Raw genomic sequence first — 20,274 nt, 5'->3', positions numbered from 1 at the left:
GGAAATATTTTCTGAATTGGATTGCATATGACCCTGCCACATTAAACATATGAAATATAATTTTATCTTTTCTTCATGACTTAATTAGAAGTAATACTCGTTATTGTTTGGTACTATAATATAATAGACTGCTGTACATGTTCATTAAGGTTTTGTCTGCTTTTAATTGTGTTTGTTTCTGTTAATAGTGGTGTGCTTACCATCGCATCCTCATGCTGTCAGGGTACCTGCTTCTAACGTGTTGCTTCTAATCTGAGCTTGATAGAATTGTCTAAAATGTCAGTAAAGAGTCTGAATAAAGATGTCAGATAACAACCCAGAGGCTTTTTTCATACTTGCCTTTGGAGAGACAGCCCCATTCCACATATTGAGATTGTGATAAGCAGGTCCACCAGCCGGAGGGTGTCAGGGCATTGCCCCTCCACATAGTGACCTTCCAACTGGAGTGACGGAGAATGAATCACAGTGAAGGCTTTCTTTCCTTCAGGGCATTCACATTTCATCAACTAAATTGGTATAAAAATTGGATTTTGCAGTCTGTGGGAATGAATGTTTAATAGGCAGGACACCGGTGAACTTGAGCAAAGGCTGGTAACAAGAAGATAGCAAGTCGAGTGATTGTTTTAGGCAGTCAATGGTCTGTCTTCATTCTTCACATAAGTAATAATGTTTCTCAACTGGAAAATAATCAGTATCTGGAAGTGATTGATAAAATATGCATCTGTAAACTTTCATTGTGGATCCCACTAATAGAAAAATGATTTAAAATACAAGATGGTGTGGGTTTATTCAAGAGCAGATTTGAGATTTATGCAGAGAATGTCGTTTATACAGCTGGACAATCTCCCCTGTGTATTAGCATCTGCATTAAGAACTGGTTCAGAAGTTAAGGCAAAGAAGAAAATCACCATAAATAAAATTTCAAATGGTTACTTATGAACAATAAAATCCAATCATTTTTGTTCAGAAATGTTCTAGATTGGCTGACGCAGGATCCAGGCCAACACATGGTCTTGGATATTGTTGTATCATACCAAACCGTTGTGTAATTCCAGAATTAAGTTCTGATTTAGCAGTTTTAAGGAAGAGCACAAAGCTTACCATGTGATTGTCTTAGTGGCTTCCAACCTTATTGTAGAGACAGCGCCTCAACGAGGAGGCATAAAATGTGCTATGATGCAAAGAATTGTAGAGAATGTGCCAGAGGTTCTATTATGCGGTCATTCATTCATTCAGTCAGTCAGCACCATTTACGGTGCTTCCACATCCTTCTCGCTGCTTACCCTATTGCTTTAAAATCATCTCTTTGTGTATGTCTTCCCATTAGAATGACTGTAAATTTCTCAAGGTTTTACTCATATTTGTATTTCTGGGAAGTTAGGGCAGTGCCTGGTACGTAAGAGTCACTCAGAAACTGTTTAATAGATCAGTGGCTAAGAATGAGTGCTGGCAATGTAATTTTCTTGAAGAATGAACTTTTATTTAAAGCTAAATCAAGTTATTTCCACACAGACATTAAACTTGAGCTTGTCTCATGAGCAGTTTGCTCTTTCTAGAGCCATCACTGAGTAAACGGTGTTAGATTTCCATTCATGAGAAAGGTGTCAAGGAAGGATTCCATTCACATTCATTAAGCTGATGCTGCTAAAGGATCATTGTTCAGTGTTGGCAGAACATATGCTTTGATCATCCAGCTTTTCACCGTCTGGAGGACAGCTCTTTTAACAGAACCCACATTGTAAGACACATTTGACATTATTTGGGTTTGTCGCTTACAGCTGGGGAAGGCATTGATTGACTTCCTGTATAGCTGATCTTCAAAATGGCATTGTAAGAAATGTTTATAATGTTACAAAATTTAAATTGCCTAAAGGAATTGGTGTGTGGATACAGATCAGTTCATTCTTGGTTAAATGGTGTTTTACAAAAATCGCTAGGTAGACTTTGTAACAGTACAGGGAAACACAGGCATTTTGAAACACTGTCTCCTACAAGTTCACCAGAGTGGAATTAGCTTGCCTTTTGATGCAAGAATGTAAGGAACACTCCAGGAGGTCATACAACTAGGGCATGTAATTCAGATTCAGTGTCGGGCATTAGAGTGCTGGAATCCCCCGCAAAGCGGGTTGGTTAGCTATGGGACATACACTCCAAAGATGACGAGCATGTTTTCGTGAGCACCCGTAGCGGTAGCTTGGTATGATTATCAGCCACAAATAACCAAACATCTTCTTTTCTATTACAAAGTCAGAGAACCATTAAAAATGCTTTAGGGGCGCCTGGGTGGCTCAGTCATTAAGCATCCGCCTTCGGCTCAGGTCATGATCCTGGGGTCCTGGGATCGAGCCCCGCATCTATGGGAAGCCTGCTTCTTCTTCCTCTCCCACTCCCCCTGTTTGTGTACCTTCTCTCACTGTGTCTCTGTCAAATAAATAATTTTAAAAAAAATGCTTTAGAAGATTAACATTTGGGAAAAGGGAGTCAAAAATCATGCATGATCTCAATAATAATAAGGAAAATAATGTAAGTCTATTAGAATTCTGTAATTCTAGAATTTCCTTTTGGATGTTTTTCTTATGCATGGCCTTTTGTGGTTTTTTAATATTATAGGGCATGTATAATTAGGTGCCCTCCTTTATTTTCCTCTCTTAATAGCAGAAGCAGTTTTCCATGTGGCTCCTAATCATCATTTCCAAACTCTCTAAAAACCCGTTATTACATTCAGCCTGTCCAACCTTCTAGGTTAATCACTTCCATAGATGTATTAGCTACTATGTAAAGAAATACTTTCAACAAAGCAATCTTTATTTGTTCCAGATTTACACGTTTCACTCATTGCTGTATTTCATACTGTTCTTTGTGAACTTTGATTAAAAACAACAAACATTTATTGAGCATTGGCATAGGATAATCTGATTTAATCCTTATAACAACCCTTTGTACCGAGATACTATTATTACTAATCTCCATTCAACAGATAAATAGAAAACTGAGATCACACAGCCAGGAAGTGGCATGGCTTGGTTTTAAATCCTGCCTTTCTGCTACGGCCTGATACCTCTGATGATGGGCCCCTGAACTTTTGCTTTCTAGATTTGAAATTGAGTGTTTGAGTCCATACTCATAGGGTGATCTTTTTGTCTCTATGGCTAATTTAGTTTCTAGGCTCCATCCTTTGCTTTTCTCTAGTCATAGCATCAAATGACAAACAGGTACTTCATACAGGTATAGGTACTTCATCATATAGTAAGAGTGGAATGCTTTTTGTTTTAATTTTTAGTATCCATAATAGTGGTCATGTAAGTTGTAACTGGACATACGGCCATTGTCTTTATAGAAGGATGTCTGAGCTCTCAAGCTTTTTTTCTGGATCTGAACTACGTCTGCGTGTCTGATAGCTTGAATTACTTAAGTCCTTAGAATTACAGTAGTTTTTTAATACCGAACTGGAAAGCAAATCTCATTGCCTTATGTCTGTTAATTTATTTTTCAGGTCACGGAACAAAAAACCAAAGGTAAGATTTTTTTTTTCTTTTTTCAGTCTTTGGAACCGTCTGTGTTTAGATTTTACACCCTTGCTGACTCAGCCTCCAATCCACTTGATTAGTGAGAGTGGATGCAAAGTAATTAAGTTGGTTGCAGCCACTGAAGAGCAGTAATGACAAATTAAAAGTACTTGTAGTAGTGTTTCTAGTTGGCCTTAAAGTTTTTAGAAGGCAAAAGAGATTAGAAAAAGTAATACCTTGTTTTGAAAGTATATGGGTCGTGATTTTGAACTGAACCTTTTCAAAACAGTAACAAAAACTTTAGCCCCTAACTTATAGATGGGAACTGCAGAGGATTGTTAACCATCTTGATCCACGACATGTATTGTGTCTGAAAGGGAGTGTTATGTCTAGGATGGTCACGTGGTCCTCTGAGCTAGAGCCTGGAATGTGCTTTTTCAAAAAAATAATACATTTTAACTCTGTTACAAAATAGTGATGTGTTCTAAACAGAAGCATATGTCCTTCAAGTCATCCCCAACCTAATGGTCTGTATGCTTTCAGATCTCTCTCTCTGTCTTCTGTTAATTTTGATTATGCAGTCTTGTGCATAATCTGGTGCAATTTTGATTATGCAGTCTGGTGATGGCCACACTTTTGGTCAGTTCCCCTTCAGAATGGTAGACTTCATTCCTTGAGACCAGTGTTCTAGCCCCTATCCTTGCCCATTTAAATACATGGTTCTCAACTAGGGTATGCATTAAAATCATTTGCATAGACTTTTCAAAATACATAAACATGTACCTCCTCCCAAACCTTCATGGTCTCAGGCCACAGCCCTAGCAGATGTATTTTGAGAAGCTCCGTAGGTGACACCAGGTTGAGAACCACTGCCCCGATGAAAGGAATCATATTAGGACTGTGATAACTTGGAGGAAGGTCCAGGTGGATGAATGGATAGGCCAAGATGTGATGGGAGGCTCTCTAATGATTGGTTTCTTCTTCGTTTTGTTTTCTTTTGTTGGACTACCAGGGCAAAGCATGTCATACAGTGATGGAAAACTAATAAAGACAGTGCTAGTTTTTAAGGAAACTTAGTTCTGGAAAACAGATTCTCAGATGACTAGACACTACTGCAATATATTTCTAATCAAAATGCATTTCAAGGGAGAATGTAGTCTGGGACCTTGTAGTGATTTATAAAATTAACTGATAAGAGCCATTATTAGTTATAATTATCTTAATTAGAATAGTGTTCTCCCCTTGTACTTTCAGCCAGTACCAACCCAAAAATGGGCTTTATTTGGAAGTATCTTTATAAATTATATGTTTGAAATAGAAGTTATACTTTACCATAAAAATAGAGTTATTGATAGTAGTACAGTGTCCATATTTTCTAAACCAACATACTATCTAGGAAAGAATTTGGGCACATAGTATTTATGTTTATAGGACTTTCTGATGATTTATCAGGACAACAGATGAGAATATTGGCATTTTCCTGGAAAATCCAGGCTCTGTGGTTGTTGAAACATGGTGGTTAGGTTCCTGGGCCTGGCCACAACTCTAATGCTCATGAAGCCAAGTACCAACTGAGCTGTGGAAACAAGCTGCTCTGTATGGTAAGTGGTGTTTCTGTTGGAAAATCAAAAATCCATTAAGGCATTCTTTCTTAGATTTTTTTGTGTGTGTGCTAGGTCTGTTCTCAGAAACACATTCCTTTTCCCTCTGCCAAAATCTTAAAAATCAAACTTTCTTTTCTACTTACTACTGAATTTTCTTTCCAGTTAGGGTTTTTCTCTCACCTACCATAAAATGGAATACAGCCCCACAGTTTCCAAACTCTTCCTAACTCCACCCCCGTCAAAAATTAAAATAATCCTAAAGTGAGCTGAAAACCTGTTTCAGGTCTCCTAAGGAATTTACTTAGTGGAACCAGGGAGAAAATAGAAGTAAAAATAAGAATTATCTCTGTAGTAGGTTAGACCATAAGTAGAGGGAGAGGAAAAATGAGAATTCTGGAGATAATATAGCAGGATTTCAAGTAGAGGTTATATGAAGACAGGGCCTAGCACTGGGCCTGATCTTTCTGGGTTTTTGCCCCACTTTACGGCCACATTTTTATCTTTGTTCCCAAGAGCCTGTCTGGGCACTCTAAATCCCTTTCTTCTCTTCCCTCAGCTGATGTCTCTGGCTCCTGTTCCTCTACCAAAGATGGTGCCTTCCTTAGGCAGTCTCCCCATAACTCTGCCTCTCTGTTCCCAATAGACCCTATAAGAAAAAAGTCTCTTGGTGCCAAGTCTCTGGTTGTACAGAGGACTGAAGTAAGATTTATCTGTATTTCAGAAAAAAAAAATAGATTGATTTATATGTTCTGTCTTTATCTTCCATTATTTAAAAAAAAAAGAATTCTGGAGAATAGGATAAGATTTCAGGTGGAGGTTCTGTGAAGACATGGCCTAGAGGCGGGCCTGCGGCCCAGTAGCAGACAATATGAAGCACTTAAGGTAGAAGCTGATGTTGCACTTTGTTGGATATTGGACTTAGAATCGAAAGAGTCTGTGGGATTGATGTAATAGACCAGATATAACAGGATGAAGGGTAAGGTCAGGACAAAAAAGGTGTGCCTGGGTGGCTAGTCGGTTAAGCGTCCCGACTCTTCCCTCCTCTCCAACCTTGTGTTTTTTAAGACCCTGGGATTATCTTCATCATTTCACGTCCTATCTTCTTTTATAAAAATCTGTTTGGTTGTTTGTTTTGTTTTTGTTCTGCAATATCCTGTGGAAAGAGATCTCTAAATTGTCTTCATTATTTTGACAGTGTTTTATTTTTTAAGCAGTATTATCCTTAGAATATTAACAGTCGCCTATCGTGTAAAAATCAAAAAGAAAAAATAGATTTCATTCTTTTAAAAAATGTAGTGGAGTGATGACATGTCTCAATTTGTTTTATTCATCTAAGAAGACAAATGTTGCCTATCACAAATAAGTCTATAGAAGACTAAGGAAGAATTATCTGATGAGAACTCTGGTGGTTATTTTGAGAAGGAGAAAAATTCCAGATAAAAAGAGGAATATTTGCTTAGAGAGTTTTAAAAGATAAGAGATTTTGAACCCTAGGGGTGCCTGGGTGGCTCGGTTGGGTAAGTGTCTGCCTTCAGCTCAGGTCATGATCCCAGGGTCCTGGGATTGAGCCCCAGGTCAGGCTCCCTGCTCATCAGGGAGTCCACCTCTCCCTCTCCATCTGCCTCTCCCCCAGCACATGCTCTCTCCCTCACTCACTCTCTCTCAAACAAATAAATTAAATCTTTAAAAAAAAAAAATTCTGAACCCTATTAGCAAAATATCTGGAAAAGCTGACAAAGTTTTTCTTTTCTTTTTTCTTTTGCTTGTAATTAATTTTCTTCTTTTTTAATTTATCTATATTGAGATATAATTGACATGAATGTCAATTGTGTAAGTTTAAGGTGTACAGTGTTTTGATTTGATACATTCATATATTGCAATATGATCACCACAATAACATTAGCTATCACATCACATTACCTAACTGTCATTTCTTTTTTATGGTGGAAACAATTAAAATCTAGTCTCTTGGGCGCCTGGGTGGCTCAGTTGGTTAGGCGACTGCCTTCGGCTCAGGTCATGATCCCAGGGTCCTGGGATCGAGTCCCGCATCGGGCTCCCTGCTCTGCGGGGAGTCTGCTTCTCCCTCTCCCACTCCCCCTGCTTGTGTTCCCTCTCTCGCTGTGTCTCTCTCTCTGTCAAATAAATAAAATCTTTAAAAATAAATAAATAAATAAATAAATAAATAAATAAATAAATAAATAAATAAATAAAATCTAGTCTCTTGGTAACATTAAAAAAGAAAAAAAAAAGCGTCCGACTCTTGATCTCAGCTCAGGTCTGGATCTCAGGGTCATGACTTCAAGCCCTGCATTGGGCTCCACACTGGGCCTATAGCCTACTTTAAAAAAAAGAAAGGAAAGAAAAAAGGAAAAAAAGATCAGGACTAAAAAGACTGTGCAATGGAGGAGTTTGGACATAGCAATTTTGCCTTGTTAAAAAGATGTTAGGGTCATGGTTGGCTTAATGGTGTAGCTATCAGTATGAAATGACTGATTTATAGAAACTAACATGACCTGGGACGTCTGGGTGGCTCAGTCGATTAAGCCTCTGTCTCTTGGTTTGACCCAGGTCATGATCTTAGGGTCGTGAGATCCAGTCCCATGTTGGGCTCCGTGTTCAGCGCAGAATCTTCTTGAGATTCTCCCTCTGCCTCTGCCCCTGCCCCAACTTGTGCATGCACTCTCTCTCTCTCTCCCTCTCAAATAAAGTCTTGGGGAAAAAAATGACTGACATGACCTTAAGTGCCATTTGTAGAAATACAGTATCTAGGAAGGCATTTGCAATTCCTATAATAGGCACCACACTGGGTAGAGACAGAAATCAACTTCTGTGGAGCCTGTGGGGTTTGGGACAGATTGGTCAATGAGTTTGAGCCTGTGTCGCCTTCAGAAGGGTTAAACACATGAAGATGCTTAACCCTCAGTGGAAGGCTTACCACCTGAGGAAGCTCAGGTAACGGTCTTCAAAGATTTGAAGGGTTCTGGTGTCTGACACTTAGCAGTCTCTTGGTAAATGTCTGTCAGGTGTTTTGTTCAGTGAGACTTATTCTCATAGCAAAAGTACTGATGGTGAGAGGCAAAGCAACGGGGAAAAGCTTCCAGCTCAAAATAAGTTGAAATTTTTAGATACTGTCATCCACAGTAGCAGTTCATGACCTTTACCCCACCTGGGACACAGCTGAGGGACAGCACCTTCCCATCAGCATACCTGGGATGACAGACCATTGTGGTCCATTGGCCACAACTCTGTCTTCTGAGTCTACCCCAGAAGGCATGTTTAGTAAAGGCATGTTGGTGGTTGGGATAACCTTGAGTCTACTCTAATTTATTAAGATTTGAGGTGGATTTTCCCACCCAAGTAAGTAGTTTACAAACTAAACTACTTACAGTATGCATCACGCCTTGTAGAAACACCTGTGTATTCTAACACTGGTGGGAGCAATTTGTTCAGAGATGGAACTGGCTACCTCTGGAGAGTGAATGAATGTGAGGTATAGTGACATATGGTTCAGATAGATGGGCATAGAAAAGTCCAGGTGGGAGGTAATGAGGACTTGAACCTGGTTAGAAACAGTGGTGGTGGTGGAGGAAGGAAGGCATCGGAAAGATGCTTTGGTTCATTGGGATATGATGATCGGATAATGATATGCAGGGAAAGAGCGAAGTCTGAGATACCTTCCAGTTTCCCTCCTTGAGAAGATGGTTGGGTGATGACTCTATTCCTTGATCTAAGAGATAATGGGAGCTGGGGAACAAGTTGGAGGGCTGAAGAGAAGGGTGAAAGAGGTCTGAGTTGGAGGTAGTGATTTGGGAAACACTTGCATATAAATGTTAAAATCTGAACATGGGGGAACTTGTACTCAAGTAACTTAAATGTGGGAAGAGTGTGGGCCCCACGTTCATGTTCAGGTTTTTTTTTTTTTTAAAGACACAACTCATGGGCGCCTGGGCGGCTCAGTCAATTAAGCATCTGCCTTCTGCTCGGGTCATGATCCCAGGGCCCTGGGATTGAGTCCGCATCATGCTCCCTGCCCAGTGGGGAATTTGCTTCTCCCTCTCCCTCTGCCACTCCCCCTGCTCGTGCTCTCCCTCAAATAAATAAATAAATAAAATCTTTAATAAAAAAGACACAACTCATGACCAAATTCAACTGCCATCTTACGACTCTGATTAGGGGGTAGCCAGCTATAACCCTCCGGGCAAATCTGACTCCCCTCCTGGTTTTGTACTGCCCATGAGCTAGGAATGTCTGTTTACATTTTTTTCAGTGGTTAGAAAAAAATATAAAAGAAAACTATTTTCTGGCGGTGAAAATGATATGAAATTTATATTTTAGTGCAGTAAGTGAAGTTGTATGGAACACAGCCACACTCATTCGTTTATACATTGTATGTGGCTGCTTTTGCCTACATGTGAACAGTGGAGTCATCATGACAAAGACTGTAGGGCCAGCAAAGCCTAAAATATTTACTGTCTGGCCCATTACAGAAAAAGTTCGCTGACCCCTGACCAAGAGTATGAGAACCCACAAAGGAAGAGAGAAAGGAAGAGCTGAAGAGCTGGCCAGCGTGGGTCTCAGCAGCTCTCACGGAAACAGGGAGGAAATGGCCAGTAGTGTCAGAAGTTGCAGAAAAGTCAAAGAAGGAAGGATGCGACGAGTGTCCATTAGACTGGCAATGAAGATCACTAGTTGTTGGATGAGGAGACGGGTTTCCAGGGAGATGTTCCGGGCAGAAGCCAGGGTGCATTGAGTTTGAGAAGTGAGTAGAAGGTAAAGAAATGGAGACAGAGCTTAGAGGGTACTGAGAGTTCTTCAGTGCTTGGTGGCCACTGTCTGTGTGTTCCCAGTCTTTGAGAGTTTTGGTATTGCATTGTAACTGATGATTACTCACCAGGAGCTTTTCAGCCGAAAACAGTGTCTTTTTTATGTATTTTAACTACTTTTAAAACATTTCTAGAAGTTTGTTTTTTTATGTTCGTACTATCAAGATATTTAAAGAAAATAGTAGTTTGTCTTGGTCCTGCCTGTTTCAGGGTTTTCTTAAAGAATACTTTCATCTGAGGGGTGCCTGGGTGGCTCAGTCCATTAAGCATCTGCCTTTGGCTCAGTTCATGATCTCATGGTCCTGGGATCTAGCCCAGAGTCAGGCTCCCTGCTCAGCGGGGAGCCTGCTTCTCCCTCTGCCCCTCCCCCCCAGCTCGTGCATGCTCTCTCTCTCTCTCTCTCACAAATAAATAAATGTTTCTTTCTTTTTTTTTTAAGATTTCATTTATTTATTTGACAGAGACACAGCGAGAGAGGGAACACAAGCAGGGGGAGTGGGAGAAGGAGAAGCTGGCTTCCCGTGGAGCGGGGAGCCCGATGCGGGGCTCAATCCCAGGACCCCAGGATCATGACCTGATCCGGAGGCAGACGCTTAACGACTGAGCCACCCAGGCGCCCCAATAAATAAATATTTCTAAAAAAAAAAAAAAATACCTACATTCTGCAAAAGTAGCATTTTATTGAAGATTTTCAGAAATAGAGGTAATTTAGAAGTTCAAACTATAAGATGAGAATAACGCTGAGAGGGAAAGGAAAAAGATTCAGTCATTAGTTCTTGGAAGTCAATGAAAGGAAATCAGAAAATAGGATACCCAGCATTTTTCACAATGTCTGTATTTTCCTTTGATACAGAGGTCATGTTTAAGCCACAGACCTTTTCTATGGAAAATAAGGAAGTATGCCCTCATTTTGAGCAGCTCATTTTTAGAAAGATTTGCCCTACAAATCATTAAGGTGCAGAATAGAAATGAGAGGGTAAAAGTAATTCCTACTCTATCTTAATGCCCCTCTCCTCTGTTAGTAGAACTGATGTTCAGACCTCAGTGCTGTAGGATGCTTGTACTATGTCTTACTCTATTTTAGGGAAATGAGTCAAGGCAGCCTCACAGAAGCATAGCTCCCTCCATCCTAAAAACCAGTTGGGAAGACTCCTCCCAGCCCTTGCCAGCTTCTTGTTTATTCTCATAATAAGAGGAAAGGGGATTGGGAATGCCATCTGCTATGGGAATCTTACGGGCACAGATAAAAAATGAATCACTGAATAATTCATCTTCATTTATCAGTTATTTTTATCTATCGGCTGTTATAGGTCATGCAGAGCCTATATACTGATAATATCAGACAATGACCAACTTATTTTCTCAAGAGATAGGTTTATCCTACTCAGAGGTTGTGGATCCTCTGACTTCCCTTCCTTACTGGGAGACGCAAGACTGCCTCATGATTGGCTAAGATTAGACCAGGGGTTGCCTTGAAGTGACTTCAGGCTCCTACTCTTTGTTCTTGTTATTCACAATGCTCATCAATGTCCAGTGGGAGTAGATTGGGCCCCCTGATTTCTGATGATGTCTCTCTCTCCATAAAGGAGCCAGTTCAACGAGCAACATGCTGGCCTAGCATCATTTCAGCAGTCAGAGCAGTACTGCCACCAGAGCTGGCCCAAACATTCCTCTGGATGTCAGGGATTTGGGCCTCAGAATCATCTGAATTATCAGGCTCAACGGTTGTTTCTGTAACATTGCCAGCCTCTATTTGCCAGGTAGATTTTCTTAGAAAGGGTGGCAGTCTTTTGGTAGGATGAAGCAAAGGAGGTGCAGAAGAACATTCTCTGTAGGGTTGAGGGGAAAACCAAAGGGTCCTGGAGAGTATATCTTTACGGTCATCCGGCACGTTCCAGACTTCCTATTTGCCATTTTTAAAAGTAAAACATTAAATTCTTTAAAATGAGTAGGAAAAATACCTACATTTTGAAATTTTTATTTAGTTTTATTTGAAATTTTTATTTCATTTTACTTTTTTTTTCTTTATTAGAGCAGGAGAGAGAGAAAGGAGGAGCAGAGGGAGAGAGAGAGAGAGAGAAAGTAATCTTAATCTTAGTCTCCATGCCCAGTGCGGAGCCCAGTGCGGGACTTGATCTCACAACCCTGAGATCATGAGCTGAGCTGAAATCAAGAGTCGGATGCTAAACCAACTAAGCCACCCAGGTGCCCCTGAAATTTTTATTTTAAATAAAGAGTTGGAATAAATACACAAGGTACCCTTAAAATTTTTTTGACATGAGCAAAAGAGTTCATAATGTTTCTAATTATTTACACAGAGTGCGAAGCAAGAGTGTTTGAGTTCAGGTAGCTGTAAAAACCAAAACCTAGTTGATTTTGTAATTCTCCAGGGCTGAGGTTTCCTATGGGGGTCTACTCTGTGCCAGGCCCTAAGAAAAAAAGATGAAAGAAAGGTGGGTCCTTACCCTTGAGGGACTCTTGGGTGAGGAGCTTGTAAATGAGAATTCCAATATAATATGATCAATTCATGGTAAAGAAAGATGGACAGTGTGTTCCAGGAGCACAAACGAAGGTGCTTTGCCTACCTAGTCCAGGGACTTCAAGAAAAGTTTCTCCGAGGTAGGTCTTTAAGAAGGTGGATAAAGGGCAAGGGCATTCCGGTTGAGAGCCTTGAACCTTTCTTTACCAAGGGCTTTGCCTGGGGCCCATATGTACCCTCAGACTTGCTGGACAGTCCTTCAGGGATATAGGGGAGTTGATGGTGATTGCTTCCCCTCCCCCTTAATCAATGGAATGGAATTCTGTGGTCTGGCTGTCTTTGAGCCCTCGTCACCATCACTCCGCACCTCTGCCATACCTCTAGGAAACTGAAGATACAGGGGAGCTTAGAAGGACCACGTCCATCCACAGTAGGATGGAAGAAGAGTTGTCTTACGGGAAGTGGTCTCATGTAAGCTTTCTTAAAAACAACTTTTAGAAAAATGTATTTGATTTCAAAGGCTGTTTCCCAATCTCTCTCTTTCAGTGCCCGAAGTGACGAAACCAAGTTTAAGCCAACCAACGGCCGCCAGCCCAATTGGCAGCTCTCCATCGCCACCAGTCAATGGTGGCAACAATGCCAAAAGGGTGGCAGTGCCGAACGGACAACCGCCAAGCGCCGCCCGCTACATGCCTCGGGAGGTGCCGCCGCGATTCCGTTGCCAGCAGGACCACAAAGTGTTACTAAAACGTGGGCAGCCCCCTCCGCCGTCCTGCATGCTCCTCGGGGGTGGGGCAGGGCCTCCTCCCTCCACAGCACCTGGAGCAAACTCAAACAACGCACAAGTGACAGGAACGCTGCTGCAGGGGGACGGTGGGACTGCACCAGGTGAGGAATCCGTGTCGGGAGTGGATTCCGCGGCAGCTTGGAAGAGAGCGGGCGCTTCTTCTGTGTTGCCCGGTATAGAGGCCACCAAACCCTTCATTAGCTAGACTCTCGGGGTCACTCAGAAGACAGGGCGAGGATCCCGGTAGGAAACGCGTACCAGCACCTCTCTTCTGGAACTGGGTGCTAGCATCCAGCATGTGCTCTTGGCATGAGAGGCTAATGCGGCTGCTGTTGGTCATCGCCGTTTGGGACCTTTTCTCCTTCTCAGACAAGCACATTATAACCTCGAGCCTCCCTGGGTCCAGCCGTCAGCACCAGCGTGTGCTTCGGCTGCAGTTGGAGGTGAGACTAGTGCGCAGGCTTGTTCCGAATCTTACCTGCCTGTGTTTATGCTCTCAGAACGCTGCGGGTCTAGAGACAGCCGTCTCTTAGATTACTGTGTAGAATCTTGGTCGGGGGGGGGATATCAAATAATATCATTCTATAGTTTCTTACCAGATTTTTAAAATCATTGTTTCTTCAGAGGATTTTGAGCTTTGTTAAAAACTGTATGTAGGGGCACCCGGCTGGCTTAGTCAGCAGAGTATACAGCTCTTGATCTTGGCGTCGTAAGTTTGAGCCCCACATTGGGTATAGAGCCTACTTAAAAAAATAAAACAAAACAAAACTGGATGTAGATATAAGGAATCTTCAGCAGAAAGGCTCTACGAGTTTTGAGAGTTTTTAAAGATGAATACTAAATCAGCTAACAGCTAAGAACCTCCAAACATCCCCTCCCCCCCCCTTTTTTTAAAGCTTTTAACAGATTTCCCCTTAGCTCTTAAAATGTTTTTTGAGGCTATACTAAAATTCAGAGCTTGAACATCATCAAGCCTTGGCAAGAACAATGAATTGGTTATTGTTAACTGAGCATGCTTTATTCTAGTTCTGAGTTTGAACATAGAATTGCCTTAGAAAATTCTATCACTGTCTCTTGTGCAGAGTAAAGAAGGAAAGAAACCTCACGGTTACACAAGCTTTATGCAGACTTTTCTGTGGTGGCCGTCAGGTCAGGCCCAAAGCAGGCAGGAAAAAGCCTCATGGCCCTTCCTTCTTGGGGCCCCTCATAAGCAGTTGCAAAAGGAAGTATGTGAGGGGTGGTCACATCGGGTGTTTCTGCAGCCAAATCTAGCCAGCCTGGTTGTAGACATGAGTCCAGTGTGAGTACTTTCTCATTTGCATTCTTAAAACCAAGGAGACCCCTAAATCTCAAGAGCTGGAGATTCTCTGCTTTCCTATTAACATGGCTCTATGTAATATTTTTTCAACCTTATAGTGATTTAAAGCTGCTTGGTTAGAATAACTAAAACAAGTTCAGAAGAAATTACTGGGTTAAAACATGTCATTTTTCTTCCCACTAAATATGACAAATTCCACCAAAATATGTGCTGAGCCAGACTAATTTATAAGACTGAGTTCCTTGGGCATACAGACTGATTCATGCTCGTCTGCCCCAGCATCTAGCTGGGTGGGCATTCATCATTCATCAGATGCTTACTGAGCAGCCACGCACTGGCCACTATGAGGAATTCAAACATTAGCAAGATAGGGTCTCTGCCTAAGAGGGGGACCTTCTGGGGGAGTCTCTGGTGCTAATGTGGGGGAAGGTAGATGTGAACACAGTACCACAGCACTGAGCAAAATGGCTCCAGACAGGGAAGGGTTATTTTCAGGTGATGAACTAAAAAAACAAAAACAAGACAGAACCAAAAACCCTCATAGAAGAAACGGCACTTGAACTAGGCCCAGAAAGATGGACCAATTTCAGTATATGAATCCAGGAAGGGAAGCCAGTTGCTGCCAGTGTGGAATAGTGCCAGGGCGAGAAGGCACAAGTCATGGACTATCGAGGAGTGTGGCATCCACGTAGAAAGTAGTGCAAGATAAGACTAGAAAAGTCAGTTGGTCCCAGGTTGTGCAGCATCTTGATCAAACTCCAGGCCAAAGAGTTTAGCTTTGTCCTTGTGCACGAAGAAACTGTTGGAAACTTCCCATACACCGGTGGTCTAACTGAAGGGGTGCTTCAGAACAATTACTCTAGCCAGGAATGTTTAGAGTATATTGGAAATAGAAAGCAGGTTCAGCATGTTACTGCATTGTCTCGAGACATAAGAAGGCCCTTCTCTGTCAATAGGAATGACAAGCGGACAGCTTTGAGAAATGTCGTGGACTTACACTTAGCAGTACGCCACCCCAGCGGAATGAAAGAGAAGCGATGACTAGAGCAGGTGTGGCACAGTTAGCCAAGAAGGGCAACTGGGTAGAGAAACTAGTTTGTGGGGAGACGCGACGAGCTCTCTTAGGGGCAGTTTGAGCTTGAGGTGTCGGGAGAGCGTGCATGTGTAGCTGTGATTGATCAGATCATCTCTTTCCCAGAGTCAACCCTTGGAGGTGCTGCTGCTGCAAATTATGCAAGTTCCGCTTGGGGCCCGGGAGCCTCCCCCAACCCAGTTCACATCCGGGACAAGGTGATTGTAGACGGGTCTGACATGGAAGAGTGGCCTTGTATTGCCAGCAGAGACACTGAGTCTTCTTCCGAAAGCACCACCGACAGCAACAGTGCCTCGAACCCTGGCTCTGAGAAGAGCACTCTGCCAGGAAGCACCACTAGTAACAAAGGAAAAGGGAGCCAGTGCCAGTCTGCAAGTTCTGGGAACGAATGTAATCTTGGGGTCTGGAAATCTGACCCTAAGACTAAACCTGTTCAATCTTCCAACTCTACTACAGAGAGCAACAATGGACTAGGAAATTGGAGGAATGTGAGTGGTCAGGATAGAATTGGACCTGGCTCTGGCTTCAGCAACTTTAACCCAAATAGCAACCCATCTGCCTGGCCAGCGCTGGTCCAAGAAGGAAATTCTAGGAAAGGGGCACTGGAAACGGATACTAGTAATTCCAGTGCACAGGTTAGCACAGTAGGTCAGGCATCCAGGGAACAGCAGTCAAAGATGGAAAATGCGGGTGTTAATTTTGTTGTCTCTGGCAGAGAACAGGCTCAAATTCATAACACTGATGGACCAAAAAATGGAAACACTAACTCCTTGAACTTAAGTTCACCAAACCCCATGGAGAATAAGGGAATGCCCTTTGGAATGGGCTTGGGGAACGCCTCCAGGAGCACTGATGCCCCTTCACAAAGCACTGGAGATCGAAAGACTGGGAGTGTTGGATCTTGGGGTGCAGCTAGGGGGCCTTCTGGAACTGACACAGCCTCTGGACAAAGCAATTCTGGAAACAATGGGAACAATGGAAAGGATAGAGAGGACTCCTGGAAAGGAGCTTCTGTTCAGAAATCATCTGGGTCAAAAAATGACTCTTGGGACAATAACAGGTCTACGGGTGGGTCCTGGAATTTTGGCCCTCAGGACTCTAATGACAACAAATGGGGTGAAGGGAACAAAATGACATCTGGGGTCTCTCAGGGAGAATGGAAACAGCCGACTGGGTCTGATGAGTTGAAAATTGGAGAATGGAGTGGTCCAAACCAACCAAATTCTAGCACTGGAGCATGGGACAATCAAAAGGGCCACCCCCTCCCTGAAAACCAAGGCAATGCCCAGGCTCCCTGTTGGGGAAGATCTTCCAGCTCCACAGGAAGTGAAGTTGGAGGTCAAAGCACTGGAAGCAACCACAAAGCAGGAAGTAGTGACAGTCATAATTCTGGCCGTCGGTCATACCGGCCCACACATCCTGATTGTCAGGCTGTCTTACAGACTCTTTTGAGCCGAACTGATTTGGACCCCAGGGTGCTCTCAAACACTGGCTGGGGCCAAACTCAAATTAAGCAGGACACAGTGTGGGATATTGAAGAGGTGCCAAGGCCTGAGGGGAAATCTGACAAAGGAACTGAGGGGTGGGAGAGCGCTGCCACACAGACCAAGAACTCAGGGGGCTGGGGAGACGCACCCAGCCAAAGCAATCAAATGAAGTCTGGATGGGGGGAGCTCTCAGCCTCTACAGAGTGGAAAGACCCCAAGAACACAGGAGGCTGGAATGACTACAAGAACAACTCTTCCAACTGGGGAGGCGCACGACCAGATGAAAAGACTTCTTCCTCTTGGAATGAGAACTCCAGCAAGGATCAGGGGTGGGGAGGGGGACGCCAGCCCAATCAAGGATGGACTTCTGGGAAGAATGGTTGGGGAGAGGAAGTTGATCAAGCGAAAAACAGCAGTTGGGAAAGTTCTGCAAGTAAACCTGTGTCTGGGTGGGGTGAAGGAGGGCAGAATGAAATTGGAACTTGGGGGAACAGTGGGAATGCAAGCCTAGCTTCCAAAGGCGGGTGGGAAGATTGCAAAAGGTCTCCAGCGTGGACTGAGACCGGCAGACAGCCCAGTTCCTGGAATAAACAGCACCAACAGCAGCAGCCACAGCAGCCACCGCCACCACAACCAGAGGCTTCTGGTTCCTGGGGAGGCCCACCCCCACCACCTCCAGGCAACGGACGACCTTCCAATTCCAACTGGAGCAGCGGGCCACAGCCAGTAACCCCTAAGGATGAGGAACCCAGCGGTTGGGAAGAGCCATCCCCACAGTCAATTAGTCGGAAAATGGACATCGATGATGGCACTTCGGCGTGGGGAGACCCCAACAGTTACAACTACAAGAATGTGAATCTGTGGGATAAGAATTCCCAAGGGGGCCCAGCACCTCGAGAACCAAACCTGCCTACCCCCATGACCAGTAAATCAGCATCAGGTAGGCAATGGCTGCTTCTTGTGGGTTTGATAAAGAAAAATCCTAAACCGGGGCATTTTTATTAAGCTGCATTTATTCAACTTGGCTTTGTTCTGGAAATCTTTGTACATTAACCTACTCTACTGTTAACAGAAGCTCTCTTTTTATAAAATGATAGCGATAACAGATGCTGGTGGTACATTTTAATGTTCTTTCTTGGCAAAAGGAATAAGATGGCATCCCTGTGGTAGTCTCCCGAAGCTTGTGGTTTTTTGGGGGGTTTTTTGGTAATTGTATTGGTCTTGTAGAATCCAAAGAACATGTCTTGCTAAACAAACTATGCTCCAGATTTAAAAATGAAGAATTAAAATAGTAGCAGAAATAGACCTGATTTCCATTCAGTCTCTACCCGTGGACATATCCTCTGTGTTTCTCCTTCCCCAGCGAAGGGAAGTATTCTGTGGTGTTCTCGAAGGGGCCATGGCAATGCTGTGGCACAGCTGGGATCTGGAGGGTCTCAGTCACTTTCCAGATGACTTTTAATGATCACCTCTGGAAGTGGAGTACTTCATGTAAGAAATTGTTCTCTCATGATAATCAGTTGCCCAGAATTAAACTTTCTTCTTGCTCTATTTGAATAGAAACCCCATACCTGGTAAATTAAAAGTAGTGCTAGTAATACCATCTTTGGCATCGTCAACTTGAATGTCCCCATAAAGCATATAATTCAACAAATTAAGGGGATGCCCTGTTCAGGTGGAGTTTTTGCTTTTGTTTTTAAGGTAGAATTAATATTTAGTTTTCCACTCCTCAAGTAAGCATACTGTTGAGTGAATGCAGTTATGGCCACTTAGAAAATGATTGCTTTTAACTGGTTCTTTTTTTTTCCCCTCAAATATTGAAAAGAATGAAGAAGGAAATAAAGATTGCTCATTAATTCCCTGTCCAGCATAAAACCTGCTAACATGTGAAAAAAAATTATTACCCATATAGTAAAAACCCTCAAACTGTACAGAAAAGCAAAATATAATAAATAAAAGAATCTTAGCCCCTAGGGTCTTTTCCCACAGGTAACCCCTTAGAGTTTTGTGTCTCATTCAAAAATTTTGTTCATACCTATAGCTAAATATATCCTTTACAGCTTTTACACAGAAGGGATTGTACTATATACACTGTTCTTCACCTTGCTTTTTTCATCATACTTTAAAACTTTCCATGTTAGCACATACATTTTTGTCTTTTATTTGCTTTGTGTACAGTATTTATTTCATGGGTGACACAACTGGCCTAACCAGTCCCTTTTTGATAGATATTTAGGTCGCTTCCAAATGGCCTCCAACAGTGATACAGTGAGCATTGTTGTACATGTAATTTTATGTACTTTACAAGTATATCTATGGCATAATTCCCTGGTAGTGGAATTGCTGGGCCAAAAGTTAAAGTGACAATGCCATTTGCCTCCATGAGGGTGGAACCCATTCGTATTTATGGCAACAGAATAGAGGAGTGCCTCTTCCTCCTACCTTCACCCCCACCCCATATCCGCTCCCTGGATGTTAGGATGTTTCCTTTAACAGATCATTCTTAGAGAGCCGTTTTCTTTCTTTGCAGTCTGGAGCAAAAGCACACCACCTGCTCCAGATAATGGTACTTCAGCTTGGGGTGAGCCAAACGAAAGCAGTCCTGGGTGGGGTGAAATGGATGACACAGGAGCATCGACCACAGGCTGGGGGAACGCACCCTCCAATGCTCCAAATGCCATGAAACCTAGTAAGTGTACAGCATTATTTGTGAGGGAGTCTCCATTAATTTGGGGGCCAGACATTTTGGTGGGGTGTTCTAATGTTTAAACTGTTGTTTCAGTGAGACTGAGGACCGTGAACCTTTGATAAATGATCAGTACCAAATGGCAGTGACTTAGCTGTGCATATGTTAACATGTTTACAGTCTAGAAGTCAGAAGTTAATTTTGTTGATTTTCTTTTATGTTCAGTTTAGTATCTGGCCAGAATTGAAATGTTGACATGGTGCTTTTTTTGCCAGTGATTTAAATATTGCTCACCATCTCTCTCTTGCATTTCTGCCCCTTTGTTAGTATAGTTTTTAAAAAGACTTTCCTGGCTTTTACTGTGGAACACAGTCTCTACTACTCAGTGACTTTATCCTTCTGTTTCTTCCTCGTCCCTTTGTCTCTCCTCTCATACTTCCACCCACATAGGAACACATAAGGTTTCTTGAACCCAACAAAGATTTCTT

General features: G+C 42.6%; 1 protein-coding gene across 2 annotated transcripts in view; it reads left to right on the top strand.

The window, feature by feature from the left end:
- The window catches only part of TNRC6B (trinucleotide repeat containing adaptor 6B), a 244,520-nt gene that overhangs the window by 181,606 nt on the left and 42,640 nt on the right, over nucleotides 1-20,274 (top strand). The window contains exons 6-9 of one of the 2 annotated variants that reach the window (XM_034987461.1): nucleotides 3,494-3,515; nucleotides 12,962-13,303; nucleotides 15,719-18,040; nucleotides 19,631-19,789. In XM_034987461.1, coding sequence (XP_034843352.1) covers nucleotides 3,494-3,515; nucleotides 12,962-13,303; nucleotides 15,719-18,040; nucleotides 19,631-19,789 — 2,845 coding nt within the window. The other variant, XM_034987462.1, reaches the window with a different exon arrangement.

Source organism: Mirounga leonina, unplaced genomic scaffold (genome assembly GCF_011800145.1).
Source record: "Mirounga leonina isolate KUSES-001 unplaced genomic scaffold, KU_Mleo_1.0 Mir_418, whole genome shotgun sequence".
NCBI classification, from domain to species: domain Eukaryota; kingdom Metazoa; phylum Chordata; class Mammalia; order Carnivora; family Phocidae; genus Mirounga; species Mirounga leonina.
The sequence above is the reverse complement of the archived record's forward strand: the minus strand, read 5'-3'. Positions and strand labels throughout refer to the sequence as shown.